This window comes from Loxodonta africana, unplaced genomic scaffold, assembly GCF_030014295.1.
Source record: "Loxodonta africana isolate mLoxAfr1 unplaced genomic scaffold, mLoxAfr1.hap2 scaffold_490, whole genome shotgun sequence".
NCBI classification, from domain to species: Eukaryota; Metazoa; Chordata; class Mammalia; order Proboscidea; family Elephantidae; genus Loxodonta; species Loxodonta africana.
In genome coordinates, this window is record NW_026975208.1 from 73,034 (window position 1) to 91,607 (window position 18,574).

The 18,574-nt window shown below is 36.0% G+C and overlaps 1 protein-coding gene across 1 annotated transcript; it reads left to right on the plus strand.

Moving 5' to 3' along the window:
* Positions 1 to 11,539: 11,539 nt before the first annotated feature.
* Positions 11,540 to 17,897, plus strand: LOC135229748 (olfactory receptor 5V1-like). Its single transcript, XM_064279078.1, has one exon. It carries the CDS (start codon positions 14,256 to 14,258, stop codon positions 15,201 to 15,203), a length of 948 nt encoding a protein of 315 aa, XP_064135148.1. The 5' UTR covers positions 11,540 to 14,255; the 3' UTR covers positions 15,204 to 17,897.
* The last annotated feature ends 677 nt before the right edge of the window (positions 17,898 to 18,574 follow it).

The following is an 18,574-nucleotide window of genomic DNA, read 5'->3' on the forward strand; positions in this document are numbered from 1 at the left end:
AAAGTCAGGGATCAAATAGAAATTTTAGAACTGAAAAATACAATAACTGAAATAAGAAGCCAACTAAATTTGTTCAGTAACAGAGAGGAGAACACAGATTTTAAAACGTTAATAAATTTAAAGATAGGTACATATACATTATTCAATCTGAACAGTAGTGATATAAAATATTGTGAAAAAAATGATCGGGGACTCTGGGACATCTGGAAATACAAATGGAAAGTTTAGCATTCATATCACTGGAGTCCCATAAGTAGAGGAGAAAAGTACAGTTAAGAAAAGAATGTATTTGAAAAAAATTATGGGAAAAATATGCAAGATTTGGTGAAAGGCATACATTTACAGGTTCCAGAAGTTACAGAATCATTGATTGAGATGAACCTAAAGATACATGTGTAGAGACTTTATAATAAAACTATTGAAATCTAAAGACAAAGAAAAAGCTTGAAAACAATCTGAGAGATAGAACATATTACATAAGACAAATCAATCATTCACGTTGATTTAGGAAATAATATTGGAATTGTTATTCCCTGTCCTTGAGCCTAGAGAATGTGACTCAGCTGAAGCTGGGCTTACAAGGGCTCACAAGGACACATCAACTGGGCCCTGAGGTATAAAAACAATACCTAGGACACTCTTCAAAAACATCTTTTAAGGAACCTTCCACATGAGCTGATAAAAGAACACAAGACTTTTGACTCTTATCTTTTTCTATTAGCATTTTGTGAATGGAAAATTTGTTGGACCAATTTGTTGGTACTGGAACCTGTACCAATGATTGTTAAGAAAGACAATTCAAAATGTAGAATCATAGTTTCTAACCAATCTGTGAAAAGATGAAGCTTTCAATGGTTTTGCTCATTTTGTAATATTAATATATACTGGTGACTCTGTAAGAGTCCTTGGAATTGGGCAGACATGGCTGTGACAGTATGCTTGTCCATTTTCCCATTCTTGCCTATTCTGAAATATTCTTTGGACTCAGGCAGACATGCTTGTGGCAGCATGCTCGTCCGTTTTACCACTCTTGCTTATTCTGCAGTTTTCTTTGGACTCAGCAGACATGACTGTGGCAGCATGGTTGTCCACTTCCCACTTTAGTCTTTTTGAATATATGCCGAATAAAACTTCCTTTTTGCTTTACTGAACTGTGTGATGTTTTTTACCCTGCAACAGCATGACTGTGGATTCTTATTAGTATCCATGGAGCTCAAAGACAGCGGAAATGTACTTGTAAAGTGCTGGAAAACAGCGAGTTAATCCAGAGCCTTTTTTATGGAAAAATATCCTTCAGAATTGATTGTAAAATAAAAAGGAAAACTAAGAAAATTTATTATTCACAATTCAAAATAGTGAAGGGGCAAGAAAAGCAAATAACAATGATAGATTTAAATCAAATATTTCAATAAGAAGTTTAAATGTAAATTACATATATATAATATACATATCACATACATTATACATATATAATTTTATATTATATAATATATATACAATTAAATACATATATAACACACAGGTTATATATACAATATATACCAAAAAAAAACACAGATACTTTCAGAATTAAAAAAAAATGACCCAACTATACATGGAGCAGAAGAAAATTGTTTTGAATAAAATGGTATAAGCAGATTAAAATGATTAAAAAACTCACCATGCACACACTAAGAAAAATAAAATGCACGTGGCAATATTGTTGTTGTTAGGTATCTTGGAGTAGGTACCAACTCATAGCAACCCTATGTACAACAGAATGAAACACTTCCCAGTCCTGTACCATTCGCACAATTGCTGCTGTGTTTGAGCCCATTGTTGTAGCCACTGTGTCAATTCATCTCCTTGAGGTTCTTCCTCTATTTGCTAACCCTCTACTATGATGTCCTTTTCCAGGGAGAGCTCACTCCTGATAAAATGTCTAAAGTTCATGAGACAAAGTCTCACCATCCTCACTTGTAAGAATTCTGCTGTACTTCTTCCAAGACAGATTTGTTTGTTCTTCTGGCAGTCCATAGTATGTTTAACATTCTTTGTCAACAATGTAATTCAAAGGTGTCAATTCTTCTTCAGTTTCCTTATTCATTGTCCAGCTTTCACATGCATGTGAGGCAACTGAAAGTACCACTGTCTGGGTCAGACTGACCTTAGCCTGAAGATAACATCTTTGCTTTTTAACACCTTAAAGAGGTCTTTTGCAGCAGTTTTGCCTGCTGCAATAGATCATTTGATTTCTTGACTGCTGCTTCCATGGGCGTTAGTAGTGGATCTGAGTAAAATGAAATCTTTGACAAATTCAGTATTTTCTCTGTTTATAATGGTTATGCTTATTGGTCCAGTTGGGAAAATTTTTTTCTTTATATTGAGGTTTAATCCATACTGAAGGCTATAGTCTTTGATCTTCATCAGTAAGTGTTTCAAATCATCTACATAACACAGGTTGTTAATGAGTCTTCCTCCAATCCTGATTCTGGGTTCTTCTTCATATTGTCCAGCTTCTTGGATTACTTGCTCAACGTACAGACTGAATAAGTATAGTAAAAGGATAGAAGGCTTAGGCACACCTTTTTAAACTACTTCATATCCCCTTGTTCTATTCATACTATACTGCCCCTTTTTTTATATACAGATTCTGCCTGAACACAAGTGTTCTGGAATCCCTGTTCTTTGCAACCTTATCCATAGTTTGTTATGATCCCCACGGTGGAATGCCTTTGCATAGTCAATAAAACACAAGTAAACGTCTTTCTGGTATTCTCTGTTTTCAGCCAAGATCCCTCTGACATCAGCAATGATGTTCCTCATTCCACATCCTCTTACAAATCCCAGTTGAAATTCTGGCAGTTCCCTGTTGATGTAGTGTTGCAAATGTTTTTGAATTATCCTTAGCAAAACCTTACTTGTGTATGATGTTAATGATATTGTGCAATAATTCCCACATTCGTTGGACCACCTTTCTATGGAAAAGGGGCAAATGTGGATCTCTTCCAGTCAGTTGGCCAGGTAGCTGTCTTCCAATTTCTTGGTATAGACATGTGAGCACTTCTAGTGTTGCATCAGTTTGTTAAAACATCTCAATTGGTATTTCATTAGTTCCTGGAGCCTTGTTTTTCACTAATGCCTTCAGTGCAGCTTGGACTTCTTACTTTAATACCTTCGGTTCTTGATCATATGCTACCTTCTGAAACATTGAACAATTATTTTTGGTACAGTGACTTCGTGTGTTCCTTCCATTTTCTTTTGATGGCTAAATTAATATAAAACAAAGTAGATGTCATTGCAAATAAAAATTGCCAGGAAAAAGCGGGACATTACATAATGATAAAAGAGTGAATAAACCATGAAGGTATAACAATACTAAACATGAATGCACCTATATTTAAACAATAGAGTTTAAATTAAAAAAAGCAATGAATGATAAAACTTAAAGAAATAAATAAGTTAATACTGTATTTATCTGAAGACTGTAATGTAACACTCCTCTCTCAGTAATTGAAAAAATAGTAGACAGAAAAACATCAAGAGACTAAAGGACCACATAAACTAGAGACTCCACCAGCCTGAGACCAGAAGAATTAGATGGTGCCCAGCTACCACCAGTGACTGCTGTGAGGAGGAACACAACAGAAAGTCCCAGACAGAGAGAGAGTATGGAGAAGAACTCAAATTCTTTTGAAAGACCAGACATAATGGTCCGAAAGATACTGTAAGGACCCTCAAAACTACGGTCCCCAGACAATCTGTTAACCCAGAACCAAAACCATACCTGAAGCCCCCTCTTCAGACAAAGATTAGACAGGACTATAAAAAAGAAGATAATACACATGAGGCATGTGCCTCTTAGTTCAATCAGATACACGAGACCAAATGTGCAGCTTCTGTCCAGGGGCAGGATGAGAAGGCAAAAAGGGACAGAAACTGGATGAATGGACATAGGAAACCCAGGGTAGAAAGGGGGAGTGTGCTGTCACATTGTGGGTGTTGCAATTGTCACAAAACAATATGTGTATAAATAATTGTGTGAGAAAAAATAAAATAAAATAATTTTTTTCAGATGCTGTACAACCTAAAAAAAAAAAAAAAAGAGAAATAGGAATCTAAAATTCTTGCATTAATTCAATAAAATACTTATTAAAGTTTGTACCTACTAGTATTTTTATGACCAGAGATGGGTATGGATGTACTCTGTGAGAAGATAGGTCATATATCTATGGTCTTATATGCACTTTAAAATTTCTTTCACTGGTAGGTAGCAACAGGAAATATCTTCAGTCATGACTAGGAAGGGAGCAAACACTAGCCAAATTCAGTGCCCAAATGCATTCCAAAATCACATTTTGCTGTTACTGTAACATGGCAAAATTTGAAAAAATAGGAAAAGCTCCCCAAGTCAATAACACCAAAGGTGGATTTTTGAAAATACTAATAAAATTAATCAACAGATAATGAAAATGACAAGCATAAGATATTATATGTACATTATCAATGCTGAGAATGAAGGAGTAAGATATTTAAAGAATAATAAAGAATGCTATGAACAACTGTACACATAAGTTTGGCAACTTAAATGAAATGGAACAATTACTCAAAATTTGCAAGCTACCAAAATAGATAGAATACATAGGCTGAAGTGTCCTACAAGATATTGAATTTGTACTTACAACACCTCAGAAAAAAATTTCTGGGCCAAATTTTTTCACTGGAATAGTCTACCAAATATTTAATGCAGAAATGATGCAAATGTTAAACAATCTTTTCCAGAAAACATTATATAGGCCATGATTACCTCGGTATCAAAGCACCAAAGAAACGGTATCAGAAAATAAATTACCGAAAGGATCTTTCATAAACATAGATACAAAAATGCTCAACTAAATATTAGCGATTCAAATCCAGCAACATACACAAAGAAAAATAAACTATGACCAAGTGAGTTTATAACGGGAAAGAAAAGCTAGTTCAATATTGGAGACTCAAATGATGCATTCCATTTTTTTTGTTTGCTTGCTTTTGTTGTGCTTTAAGTGAAAGTTTACAAATCAAGTCAGTCTCTCATACAAAAATTTATATACAGCTTGCTATATACTCCTAGTTGCTCTTCCCCTAATGAGGCAGCACACCCCTCTCTACCCTGTATTCCTGTGTCCATTCAGCCAGCTTCTGTCTCCCCCTCTGCCTTTTCATCTCCCCTTTAGAGAGGAGCTGCCCACATAGTTTCATGTGTCTACTTGAGCCAAGAAACTCACTCCTCACTCATATCATTTTCTATTTTATAGTACAGTCCAATCCCTGTCTGAAGAGTTGGCTTTGGGAATGATTTCTGTCTTGGGCTAACAGAAGGTCAGGGGACTATGACCTCCAGGGTCCTTCTAGTCTCAGACTGCTAAGTCTGGTGTTTTGATGAGAATTTGAGTTCTGCATCCCACTGCTCTCCTGCTTCATCAGGGATTCTCTGTAGTGTTCTCTGTCAGAGCAGTCATTGGTTCTTCTGTTCTCAGGCTGTTATGGTCTCCGGTTTCTTGGCCCTTTCTGTCTCCTGGGCTCATAATTACCTTATGTCTTTGGTGTTCTTCATTCTCCTTTGCTCCAAGTGGGTTCAGACCAATTGATGCATCTTAGATGGGTGCTTGCTAGCCCATAATACCCCAGACTACACTCTCCAAAGTGGAATGCAGAATGTTTTCTTAATAGATTATATTATGCCAATTGTCCTAGATGTCTTCTGGAACCATGGATGTCAAATCCCAACCCTGCTACGCTGGCCTTCAAAGCTTTCGGTTTATTCAGGAAACTTCTTTGCTTTTGGTTTAGTCCAGTCGTGACGACCTCTCCTGTACTGTGTGTTGCCTTTCCCTTCACCTAATTAGTCCTTGTCTACTATCTTTACCCCTCTCCTTCCCTCTCTCCCCACTCTTGTAACCATCAAAGAATATTCTCTTCTCTGTTTAAACTATTTCTTGAGTTCTTATAATAATGGTCTCATACGATATTTGTCCTCTTGCAACTGACTAATTTCACTCAACATAATGCCTTCCAGATTCCTCCGTGATATGGAATGTTTCACGGATTATTGTTCTTTATTGGTGGGTAGCATTCCATTGTGTGAATATCCCATAATTTATTTATCCATTCATCTGTTGATGGGCACCTTGGTTGCTTCCATCTTTTTGCTACTGCAAACAGTGCTGCAATGGACATGGGAGTGCATATATCTGTTCGTGTAAAGGCTCTTGTTTCTCTAGGATATATTCCAAGGTGTGGGATTGTTGGGTTGTATGGTAGTTCTATTTCTAGCTTTTTAAGGAAGCACCAAATTGATTTCCAAAGTGGTTGTACCATTTTATATTCCCACCTGCAGTGTATAAGTGCTCCGGCCTCTCCACAACCTCTGCAACATTTATTATTTTGTGTTTTTTCGATTAATGCCAGCCTTGTTGGAGTGAGATGGAATCTCACTGTGGTTTTAATTTGCATTTCTCTAACGGCTAATGATCATGAGCATTTCCTCATGTATCTGTTAGCTACCTGAATGTCTTCTTAAGAGAAGTGCCAGTTCATATCCTTTGCCAATTTTTTAGTTGGGTTATTTGTCTTTTTGTTGTTGAGTTTTTGCAGTATCATGTAGATTTTAGAGATCAGATGCTGATCAGAAATGTCATAGCTAAAAACTTTTTCCAAAAAAAAAAAATTTTTTTTTTAGGTTATATTTTTACTCTTTTGGTGAAGTCTTTGGATGAGCATAGGTGTTTGATGAGCATAGGTTAGGAGCTCCCAGTTATCTTGTTTCTGTTTCTGTTCTGCATTGTTAGTAATGATTTGTATACTGTTTATGCCTTTTATTAGAGCTAACGTTGTCCTTAATTTTTGTTCCACGGCCTTTATTGCTTACGGTTTTATATTTAGGTCTTTGATCTATTTTGAGTTAGTTTTTGTGCATGGTGTGAGGAATGGGTCCTATTTCATTTTTTTGCAGATGGATACCCAGTTATGCCAGCACCATATGTTAAAGAGACTGTCTTTTCCCCATTCAACAGACTTTGGACCTTTGTCTAATATCAGCTCCTCATATGTGGATGGATTTATGTCCGGAGTATCAAGTCTGTTCCATTGGTCTATGTATCTGTTGTTGTACCAGCACCAGGCTCTTTTGACTACTGTGGTGGTATAATAGGTTCTAAAATCAGGTAGTGTGAGGCCGCCCACTTTGTTCTCCTTTTCAGCAATGCTTTACTTATCTGGGACCTCTTTCTCCTCCATATGAAGTTGGTGATTTGTTTCTCCATCTCATTAAAAAATGGCATTGGAATTTGGATCGAAATTGCATTGTATCTATAGATCGCTTTTGGTAGAATAGATATTTTTACAATGTTGAGTCTTCCAATCCACGAGAAAGGTATGTTTTTCCGCTTATGTAGGTCTCTTTTGGTTACTTGCAGTAGCGTCTTGTAGTTTTCTTTATGTAGGTCTTTTACGTCTCTGGTAAGATTTATTCCTAAGTATTTTATCTTCTTGGGAACTGATTTGGCGATTTCCTCTTCAATGTTCTCTTTGTTGGTGTAGAGGAATTCAACTGATTTTTGTATGTTTATCTTGTATTCCAATACTCTGCTGAACTCTTCTATCAGTTTTCTTGAAGTTTCTTTAGGGTTATCTGTGTATAAGATCATGTCATCTGCAAATAGAGATACCTTTACTTCCTCCTTACCAATCTGGATGCCCTTTATTTCTTTGTCTAGCCTAATTTCTCTGGTTAGGACCTCCAGCACAATGTTGAATAAGAGTGGTGATAAAAGGCATCCTTGTCTGGTTCCCGATCTCAAGGGGAATGCGTTCAGGCTCTCTCCATTTAGGATGATGTTGGCTGTTGACTTTGTATAAATGCCCTTAATTACGTTGAGGAATTTTCTTTCTATTCCTATTCTGCTGAGAGTTTTTATCATGAACTTATTCCATTGTTAACCTTCTAGAGAAGAAAAACACATGTATTATTAATTGATGAAGAAAAATATTTTACACAATTCAACTTTTATTTAGAATAAAACTCTCAGCAACCATGAATAAAAAAAGATAATTTCCTTAAACTGTTAAAGAACATCTACAAAAAAAACCTACAGTAATACCGTACTTAATGATGAAAGACTTCATGCTTTTCCCCTAGCATTGGGAAAAAGGCAAGGGTGTTCATTGTCACCATTCCTACGCAGTGTTATACTCTACATCCTAGCCATTGTAAAAAGGCAAGTAAGGTAATAAAGCCCATACATATTGTAAAGAAGAAATAAAACTTTTCCTATTTGCAGAAGGCATAGCTTTTTTATACAGAAAATCCCAACGAATTCACATATTGATCTATACAATGAGCAGAACTGCAGTGAAAACCCAATGAGGCTTTTGGTAGGTTTAGATAAAATGTTTGTATAACTTGTGATAATGCAAATTTAAACAGGGGGTACCATGGCTAAAGGTAAATATGCCGATAATACCAAATGATGCTGAGGTGTGTAACAGCTGGAACCCCCATACATAGTGGTGGGAATGTAAAAATGGAATAGCCACTTTAGAAAACTGTCCAATTTGCCAAGTTAAACATACATTTAACGTATTGCCAAGAAATATCACTCTTAGTTCTTTATACAAGAGAAAACAGAATTTATGTTGACACAGAAAAGTTTATATGAAGTTTTATAAGCATTCTATTCTAATCACCCAAATCTGGAAACAGCACAAGTGTCCTTCAGTAAGAGAATAGATAAATCAACTTTAGTACATCCATATAATGGAATATTACTTAACGATAGGAAGGAACAAACTATTAATATATATGTAACAAGTTAGATGTATCTCAAATCCCTGTCAAAAGTTCACACAATAATGTTTCTATTTACATAATATGCTACAGATGGCAAAACTGTAGCAACAGGAAACACAGCAGTAGTTGCCAGGGGTTAGGGTATGAGACTTACCTTTCATTATTACATATCTCTATATATTAAAAAAATACGGCATGTAATTAATAAGATTATGTTATAGAATATCTTTCATAGTTGTAAAAAATATAATTCATTTATCCAAAGGAGTATTATTAAGTCATAAAAATTAAAAATATGTTTATCTATAAACCGATATTCACAATTTCCAGAATAAATTTTTATGTTAAAAAAAATGATGTTCGCAATGTATATTGAATGCAGCATTTTGTGTAAGAAAGAAAGAAAGAAATAGAAAAATTCTGGGATTATATATATTTAAGTATATTTTAATAAGAAACACAGACCACAGTAAATTTAAAAAAACTGAATATAGTTATTGCAAGTGGGAATAGGGTAAGTGGAATGGGGTCGGCAGAGAAATGTCTAAGTATACATTTTACACAGCCATACGGTTGTATATGTTTTCCTTAGAAATAACATTATATTTAAGTGGATGAAAAAAATTATAATATTGAATAAAAACAAGAAAAGCAACATAACTGTATATCAAATTTCTAGTATAGTGATAGAGGAAAAAAATCAAACAACGTATAAACACAATATCCTAGGTAAACAAATTTAGTGAAATACATTCTAAAGATAAAAAGAATCATAATTTTGAAATTTTTAGGGGTGGTAGTAGTACTGACATAATAAGCACAAAACTGAGGTATTTATTGTAAGCTAGGGCAGCTGAGGAAAATGGTGATGTTCTTGAGAACTAGGATTTTCATTATAGGAAATGGGAATTATAAAAGTAGAATGGGGAATAAGAGAAAGTTTAATTTAAGGTATTTTACTGACGTTTTGTTAGAATTAGAAGTATTGATATGAGCCCAGGGGTCCCTAAAATATATATTCCAAGAACATATAATTTTCATTAGTAATACTTTTATTGTATTTATTTGCATATGCTTACATTCCCTATCAAAATCATTATCCTGCTGGAAAATAGAGTTAGCAGTTACAGCTGAAATAAGGTTCAAATTTACTCAATTTGGGTTTAAAGGGTTGAAGAACACAATTTTTTTATGTGCATAGTAGTCTTAACGATATAAATCTATGTAATTATGCACCAAAGTAGTGTAAAAATTAACCTATTATGAGGCATGGAAAATATTAAAAATCGATGTATAATCATATTTTTCTGGAATGATTATTTCAATGACAGAAAAAATGATAATAATTTATTATTTAGTTTTGTTTGGCAAAGCAATTCTTGGAAAAAAAAAAACATTTGTTTTTTCTTAACCTAGACCATTACAAGAAAAAAAAATTTTCACTCTCTACAGTTTTGATTTCTTTTTCAACTTATATTAAACCATTAGCTGTAAAGTGAGTGCCCATTACTCGGTTGATAGTAATTTATCAAGATGAGAAACGTATTCCCTTTAGAATTCTTAGTGCTTCCTGCCCCCCACGAGGGGAAAAAGGGCATAATATGAGTTACATAATAAATTCCAATAGGAGCTTTATATATAAATGAGGAGTTTGGTTTTCTTTACTGTTGCATTTTTGTTGGTTGGATCATTTTACTTCCTTCTTGTGGAAACTTCACATTGGTGATGAAATCTGTGAAATTGAAAACACGAGAAAATTGTGTGCTAAATTTTGGACTTTCTAAGCTAAGATGAAAAATTGGTGTTTGTAAAGATGCTAATATGGTATTAAAATTTTACTCATTTAAGGAACTAGTTAAAACTGAATATTAAATGGTAGGATGAGGTGAGTATTTTTAAAAATATTTTAGGGTGTTGAATAAATCAATGTATAAAAAATTATTAGATTAAAGTGCCTGTCCAGCCAGGTGTGTATCCAAATTCTTCATATATAAACACTTGCTGTGTCTAACAAGGAATGTTTCTGACCCACGAACACGGATTTATGTTCCCTAGAAAATTGGGTCCACTGGGCATAATTGGCAACAAGGATCCCACAAAACAGGTGCCGAGATTACACTTTAGAAGTTTTTGTCGTTGCTGTTGTTAGTTCATTAGTTATCAGTCTAGTCTATAATTTATCAGTTTTATTAGTTCTCAATCCATTGGGTTGAAAAGGAAAGGTATAGGACTCCCTCCTTAGCAACATATTTTTCGGAAAATTTAATGGACTCCTATTTTTCTAAGAAAATTTAAATATACTGTTTCCTTGATGATAATATACTAAATAATTATAAATTTTGCATCATATTAAGATCTAAGTTCTTTCAGTGATGATTTTGCTTAATTAATTTTCTTTTTTTCTATGTAGTTGAAAGCTGAAGCGCCTAATTGTCACAAAGAAAACCTTCATATACGGTGTGCTTGCCATGGACCATATGTAGAAGAGAAACACAGAAATTAAAAAACAAATCAAACCCCTCCAAAAAGCAACAATAACAACAACCTCCGTTTCTGGGTAGTTTCCCAGGGTGGTAAGGCCCCTTCCTCTAGATTCTCATTGCACCTTTGACTGCCTATGACTTTGATAAAAGCTGACTTCAACATGTGTTCTCACTGTCCTCATATGCTTACGTTTACACCAAGTGATCTTACACAGCAGATGGAAAGATCGCATTACGTGTGGACTTCTCTGATTCTCTGCTAAATGAGCTATAGGTCCACTGGGTTGACAAGGAAGATTATGTCCTCAACAACCTATCATTAATAAAAACATAGCTCCTATATTTCTTATTAGATGGACAAAAGATTTGCTTCAAAAAGAGGGGATTGCTAATATTGTTTCATTCCAATTGAACAATTTCTACAATCTGTATGCCAAGATTATAAGTTTGATTAAAAATATAGATAATCAAGTGCGGAATTTAGGGGAAAATGCATCCTTATTATTTGTAAAGATATATGTTGATCATGTAGCCTGATGGCCAGTCAGCCTGGGTGTTTTTATCAGGAGGTTATTGACTTGTTTCTTATAATCCTTGTTTAGACAAAAGAAGTCAAATTACTAAGTGTAGGTAAAAAGAAATTAGGTCTTTAATATAGAACTTAACATTTACACTTTTAAGGTATTATTTCTTGTAATAAAATTATCTCAAACTTACTACTATATTTTCAAAGTATTAAAATATAAACATTTAGACAAAAAATTTAATTGCTTTGTAGAATCTTGAACATTTGAGAATTAAGAGTTGACCTAGCAGGTGTTTCTTCTTTGTTTCAATCTTCCTTCATTCACCTATTCAACAAACTTTGGTTGAATAAATAATGTTACCTGCCAGCACTTTGTGTTTATCATAGTAAATTTCTTACCTAAATTTTGTGATTCAAAGGGCGTCCATAGGAGTCTGTCTTTTCCTGCGGTGCAGTACAGAGCTGTTCTTCAGTGTTGCTTGCAGAAAGAGTAGTAACATCTCCCAAGTACCCCCGGCGATTTGTATTAAACGGTGCAGGAAGGAAAAAAGGTGGTGGGAAATAATATATTTCCATTTGCAGAAAGATATGTCTACCCCACATTTTATCTGAGCCAAGAAATCATTACCAGTTAACATTAGGCAAAATAAATAGAATGGTCGTAGAAAGTGAGTTTTGCATTTTAATATCTAACTACATATTCTCTTTCAATTTTCTGTCATGCACTTGTGATATAAATAAACAAAAATAGACTTTAGTTTTTAACGTGACATAAAAAATCCACAGAGGTACTTATTTGCAGACATTCAGTTAAAGTCTTTCTAAGTCATCTTATACATGGTGAGTATTTGGACTATTAAGTTACATTAAAATGCAATCATTAAATTAACAAAGACTAAGTATGAGTTATATATGTTGTAGCATATACAATTTTTGAAATCTCAAATTTCCTTAGGTATTCTTGGACATATGTTAAAGAAATGTAAATTTCAATGGAAAGGGAAGTTGAATATATAAGTGAATATGTCTGTTTATTGTTTGGGTCACATTCAGACAAGATCAACTAGGTTTTATTAATTAAATTTACTTTTATTAATTTATTAATTTTACTTTGAAAAATTAACAAGACAATGTTCATATTTAAATGAGCATGATTTTGAAGTTATGGTAACACACAGTTGAGCCATGCCCGCACTCAACATTTATGTATCTACTTTTTACCTTGTGTCTGCTAGTTGCTAACAGTTAATAACATTCATAATTCAAGGAATAATATACAGATTCTACCTTCAAAGTACTTAAAATTGAGATAGTGCATAAAACTGTACACATTAACACAATAAAAGGCAGAATAAAGTATCTAAGCGTGGGTGATACCTTCACTACCAGTTTTTACTAAATTGTGAAATATCCTTTACTGCTCTTTCATGGTCTTTGGGACATACATGTCCCAGTTATATGTTCCATCCCTGGAGGTTTATTGGCAGGGATTTGAGCCATTAGTACATTCTGCTGTCATGGTAGATACTGGTGCAACTGCCTAAAAATCAAGGAAGTTGTTCTATGTCACATTTGAGTGTTGAGAGCCATTCGTATAAGGGGATGGTTTCTGGATGCTTCCCGGAAAAGCGATAGTGTGAAACTCCTGTGTCTTTTGGCTTCTATACAGCAAGATAAGGTTTGCAAGTATGTTTACTATTTCTGTTGTGTTGCTGGGAAGACACAGTTACCAGCATTTGGAAATATTCAAGTAAATGAGTTATTTTGGGGGTGAAAACCATTTGTGATACACTCCCAGGGCCATGGAATCAATTCGTTCTATGGTGTGATGTGCTTCATGGAACATGGTACTGATATGGCTCACTCTAAGTCAGACTGATAGCAGTTATCTGCAGCAAGTGCAATGTTTATTTGGTATTTTGTGTGTATTTTTGGAAAGTTGAGTAAGATATCTTACAGCTAAAGTGTAATTAAAAATTGTTATGGGACTGATATATGCCCTGTGTTTGATCTGCTTCATGTAACATGGGATTAATATGCCCTGCCTGCAAATGGCACCCCATTTAAAAAAAAAAAAAAAAACCACCAACAATGATTCAGCATCCATTCTGTTAGTGAAAAAAAAAAATGGCGCATCAAAAATCTGCAAAACAAAACAAAAAAAGTCACCCATGAAAGTGTTAAGGATCAGAAATATTTTTATTGATGAGAAATTTTAAATAGTTCTTGATTAGGAACTGAGGACAAATAGTCTAAGAAATACCATGCATACAGTGGTTGCAGTATGTGAAATCTCTTAATAGGGCTAGCATAATTCATCATCAAACACACACCCACTATTTCCCAAGTGTTTCACATCACCAGGCTTCTTGGTTTTGAGCCTAACTTGTGGCTGTTGGTTTCATTCCCTCCAGAAAGACACCTGTGGAGAGATGAAATGGATGTCTACAACCAAACTACCATCACAGAGTTCATCCTCAGTGGTCTCTCTGACCTCCCAGAGGTACGCTACCCTCTCTTTGTGGTCTTTGCTGCCATCTATCAGGTCACCTTGGTGGGAAATGGGGCCATTCTCCTTGCTGTTGGAACTAAACAAAAGCTGCACACACCCATGTATTATTTTTTGGCAAATCTGTCCCTCTTAGATATTTTCTGCCCATCAGCTACTGTTCCCAAGATGCTCAAGAACCTCTTGACCAAGAATCAAAGCATTTCTTTTGTTGGATGTGCTTTGCAGCTTTTTTTCCTAGTGGCCCTGGCAGGGACCGAGGTCTTCCTTCTCGCTGTCATGGCTTATGACCGGTACGTGGCCATATGTTTCCCCCTTTCTTACATCCTCATCATGACAAAGGGGAGCTGTGTGAAGCTTACAGCAGGGACCTGGGCATCAGGGTTTCTCAATTCTCTTCTGCACACGGTGTTCACGTTCCGCCTGTCTTTCTGCAAGTCCAATCAGGTCAACCAGTATTATTGTGGCATCCCTCCAGTGGTGGCCCTCTCCTGCTCTTCCACGTATGTGGCAGAAATGCTTGTCTTAGTGGTAGGAGGTATCTTGGGCATCAGTGCCTTTCTAATCACTGGTATCTCTTATATCTACATCATATCCACCATCCTAAAGATCAGGTCAGCTGAAGGGAAGTGCAAAGCCTTCTCCACATGTGCTTCTCACCTCCTTGTGGCTTGTTTGTTTTATGGTACAATGATATTTACCTATATCCGCCCCTCCTCCAGCCACCACTCCCCAGCCAGAGACAGGCTCATCTCAATGCTGTATGGGGTTATTACCCCAATGTTAAACCCCCTCATCTACAGCCTGAGAAACACGGAGGTAAAAGGAGCACTCAGAAAGGTTTTATGTCATAAGGCATGTTTAAAGCAAGGATGATATTACTCAGTTAGCATTCCACTTAATCTGAATTCACAAGAAGGTTTGGAAGAATTCATAGGAATAATATTTTACATTGACATAGAGAGGACATACCTATGTATAGACAGAAATTTATACACACACACATATACATATAACTATTGTTACACCTATCTAAAAGGAACTCCGATGGAGCAGTGGTTAAGTGCTCAGCTATTAACCAAAAGATCAAGGATTCCAACCCACCAGCTGCTCGGAGGGAGAAAGATGTCAGGTTGCTTCCATAAATATTAAAACCCATTGCCATGGGTTGATTTCTACTCATAGTGGCCCTATAGGACGAAGTAGAAATGCACCATAGGATTTCCAAGGAGTGGCTAGTGGATTCAAACTGCGACCTTTTGGTTAGCAGCCAAGTTCTTAACCACTGTGCCACCAGACCTCCCCATAAAGATTACAGCCTTGGAAACCCTATGGGGCAGCTTCGCTCTGTCCTGTAGGGTCAAAATCTACTCTTCAGCAGCAGGTTTATATCTATCTATACCATGAGTTGCAATCGGGTTTGGTTGTTTTGGTTATATACCTATGTGTATTTATCTATTGGGAACGTGAAATTTATCTTAAAAACTGTCATAGGTTGAAATGTGTCCCCCCAAAATATGTGTCAACTTGGTTAGGCCATGATTCCCAGTATGGTGTGGTTGTTCTCCATTTTGTGATTATAATTTTCCTATGTCTTATAAATCCTAATCTCTGCCTGTGGTTAATGAGGCAAGATTGGATTATGCTGAAGAGGATTAGGGTGGGATATAAAACCCTTGCCCAGGTCACATTCTTGATCCAATGTAAAGGGAGTTTCCCTGGTGTGTATCCTGCACCACCTTTTATCTTACAAGAGATAAAAGGAAAGGGAAGCAAGCAGAGAGTTTGGTTGTTTTGGTTATATACCTATGTGTATTTATCTATTGGGAACGTGAAATTTATCTTAAAAACTGTCATAGGTTGAAATGTGTCCCCCCAAAATATGTGTCAACTTGGTTAGGCCATGATTCCCAGTATGGTGTGGTTGTTCTCCATTTTGTGATTATAATTTTCCTATGTCTTATAAATCCTAATCTCTGCCTGTGGTTAATGAGGCAAGATTGGATTATGCTGAAGAGGATTAGGGTGGGATATAAAACCCTTGCCCAGGTCACATTCTTGATCCAATGTAAAGGGAGTTTCCCTGGTGTGTATCCTGCACCACCTTTTATCTTACAAGAGATAAAAGGAAAGGGAAGCAAGCAGAGAGTCGGGGACCTCATGCCACCAAGAAAGAAGCAACAGGAACAGAGCACGTCCTTTGGACCTGGGGTTCCTGTGCAGAGAAGCTTCTAGCCCAGGGGAAAATTGACAAGAAGGATCTTCCTCTAGAGTTGACAGATAGCCTTCCTCTGGAGGTGATGCCCTGAACTTGGACTTCTAGCCTACTGGACTGTGAGAAAATAAATGTAACTTTGTTAAACCCATCCACTTGTAGTTTTTCTGTTGCAGCAGCACTAGATGACTAAGACAAAAACAGATTTTTTTGTGAGTAAATATGGGACTGTTATTAATTGCACTGGTAGAGGAGGTACAAACTGAGTCTTTCTTAAATAAACATGAATCTATTACCACATTGTATACCCATGTCCATATCCCTACTTATACCTATACTTATACACACCCATACATATATATCCACAAATCTACAACTTCATTTTTATTTCTATATCTAAATGTCTAATATAGCCAAAACCAAAAATCAAACCCACTGCTGTGGAGTTGATTCCAACTCAGAGAGACCCTATAGGACAGAGTAGAACTGCCCCCACAGGATTTCTAAGGCTGTAATCTTTATGGAAGCAGGCTGCCACATCTTCCTCCTGTGGAGCTGCTGGTGGGTTGGAACCGCTGACCTTTCAGATAATAGTGAGAGCGTTAGCCACTGCGCCACCAGGGCCCACTTCTATCTTGTATTAACCTCTTGTATCTATATATCATATAATTCTAATATATCAATATATAATTTTGCTCTTTCTCTTTTTCAGCTTTGGTTTCCCCTTTATAATTCCGTGCTTCTCTTCCTTTCCTGTGACCACATCCATTCTTGGTTCTACACGTCCCTCACTTGGAGCATTTACTTTTCTCCATCTCTGAGCAAACATGTTTAAATTGGTTGACTATATTGCTATCATCTTAACCTCAACATATTCAAAACTACAAGTATCATCTTCACACACACACACACACGCACGCACACACCAATCTTCTCATTTGCTACACTCTATTTTTGTTATTTGCATCATTTTTTCTCAGCTACTCTGATTTTTGTAGTTAACTGTCATTGAGTCAACTCTAACTCATTGCAGCCACATGTATAATAGAAAAAAACAAAATGTTGCCTGGTCCTATGACATCTTTATGATCATTGGTAAGTTTGAGGCCCTTGTTCTGGCTATTAGGCTCTGCTTTGCCTTGGTGCTCAGCACTTCCATTCAGTGTGAATAAGGAGCTATTTTTTCTGACAGTAAATTACTCTCCATTCTCACTTCCTGTAACCCACAGAAATAAGAACGTTTTCTCTCCGGGCTACTGAATATGTAATATATCATATTAGATAAGCAATGCGATATGAATTTCTCCATATTTTTGCCTAAATCTTTGCACCCCAATTGTTGTTGTTTGGTGCTCATAGCGACACTATGTACAACAGAACAAAACACTGCCAAGTCATGTGCCATCCTCACAATCATTGCTGTGCTTGAGCCCATAGTTGCAGCCACTGTGTCAATCCATCTCTTTGAGGCTCTTCCTCTTTTCCACTGACTCTCTACTTTACCAAGCATGATGTCCTCCTCCAGGAACTGATCGCTCCTGATAGCCTGTCCAAAGCATGGGAGACGTAGTCTTACCATCCTTGCTTCTAAGGAGCACTCTTGTTATGCTTCTTCCAAGACAGATTTGTTATTTCTTTTGGCAGTCCATGGTATAGTCAATATTCTTCTCCAATCCCACAATTCAAAGACATCAATTCTTCAGCCTTCCTTATTCATTGTTGAGTTTTTGCATGATATGAGGTGATTGAAAACACCACGGCTTGGGTCAGGCACACCTTAGTCCTTAAGGTGACATCTTTGTTTTTCAACACTTTGAAGAGATCTCTTGCAACTAATTTTCCCAATGCAATGCATCTTTTGATTACTGCTGTTTCCATGGGTGTTGCTTGGGGATTCAAGTAAAATGAAATCCTTGACAACTTCAGTCTTTTCTCCATTTATCATGATGTTACTTATTGGTTCAGTTGTGAGGATTTTTGTTTTCTTTATTTTGAGGTGTAATCCATACTGAAGCCTGTGGTCTTTGATCTT

What these genes read in the sequence shown, in the direction of transcription:
- LOC135229748 (XM_064279078.1), top strand. Translation starts at nt 14,256, where the DNA reads ATGGATGTCTACAACCAAACTACCATCACAGAGTTCATCCTCAGTGGT.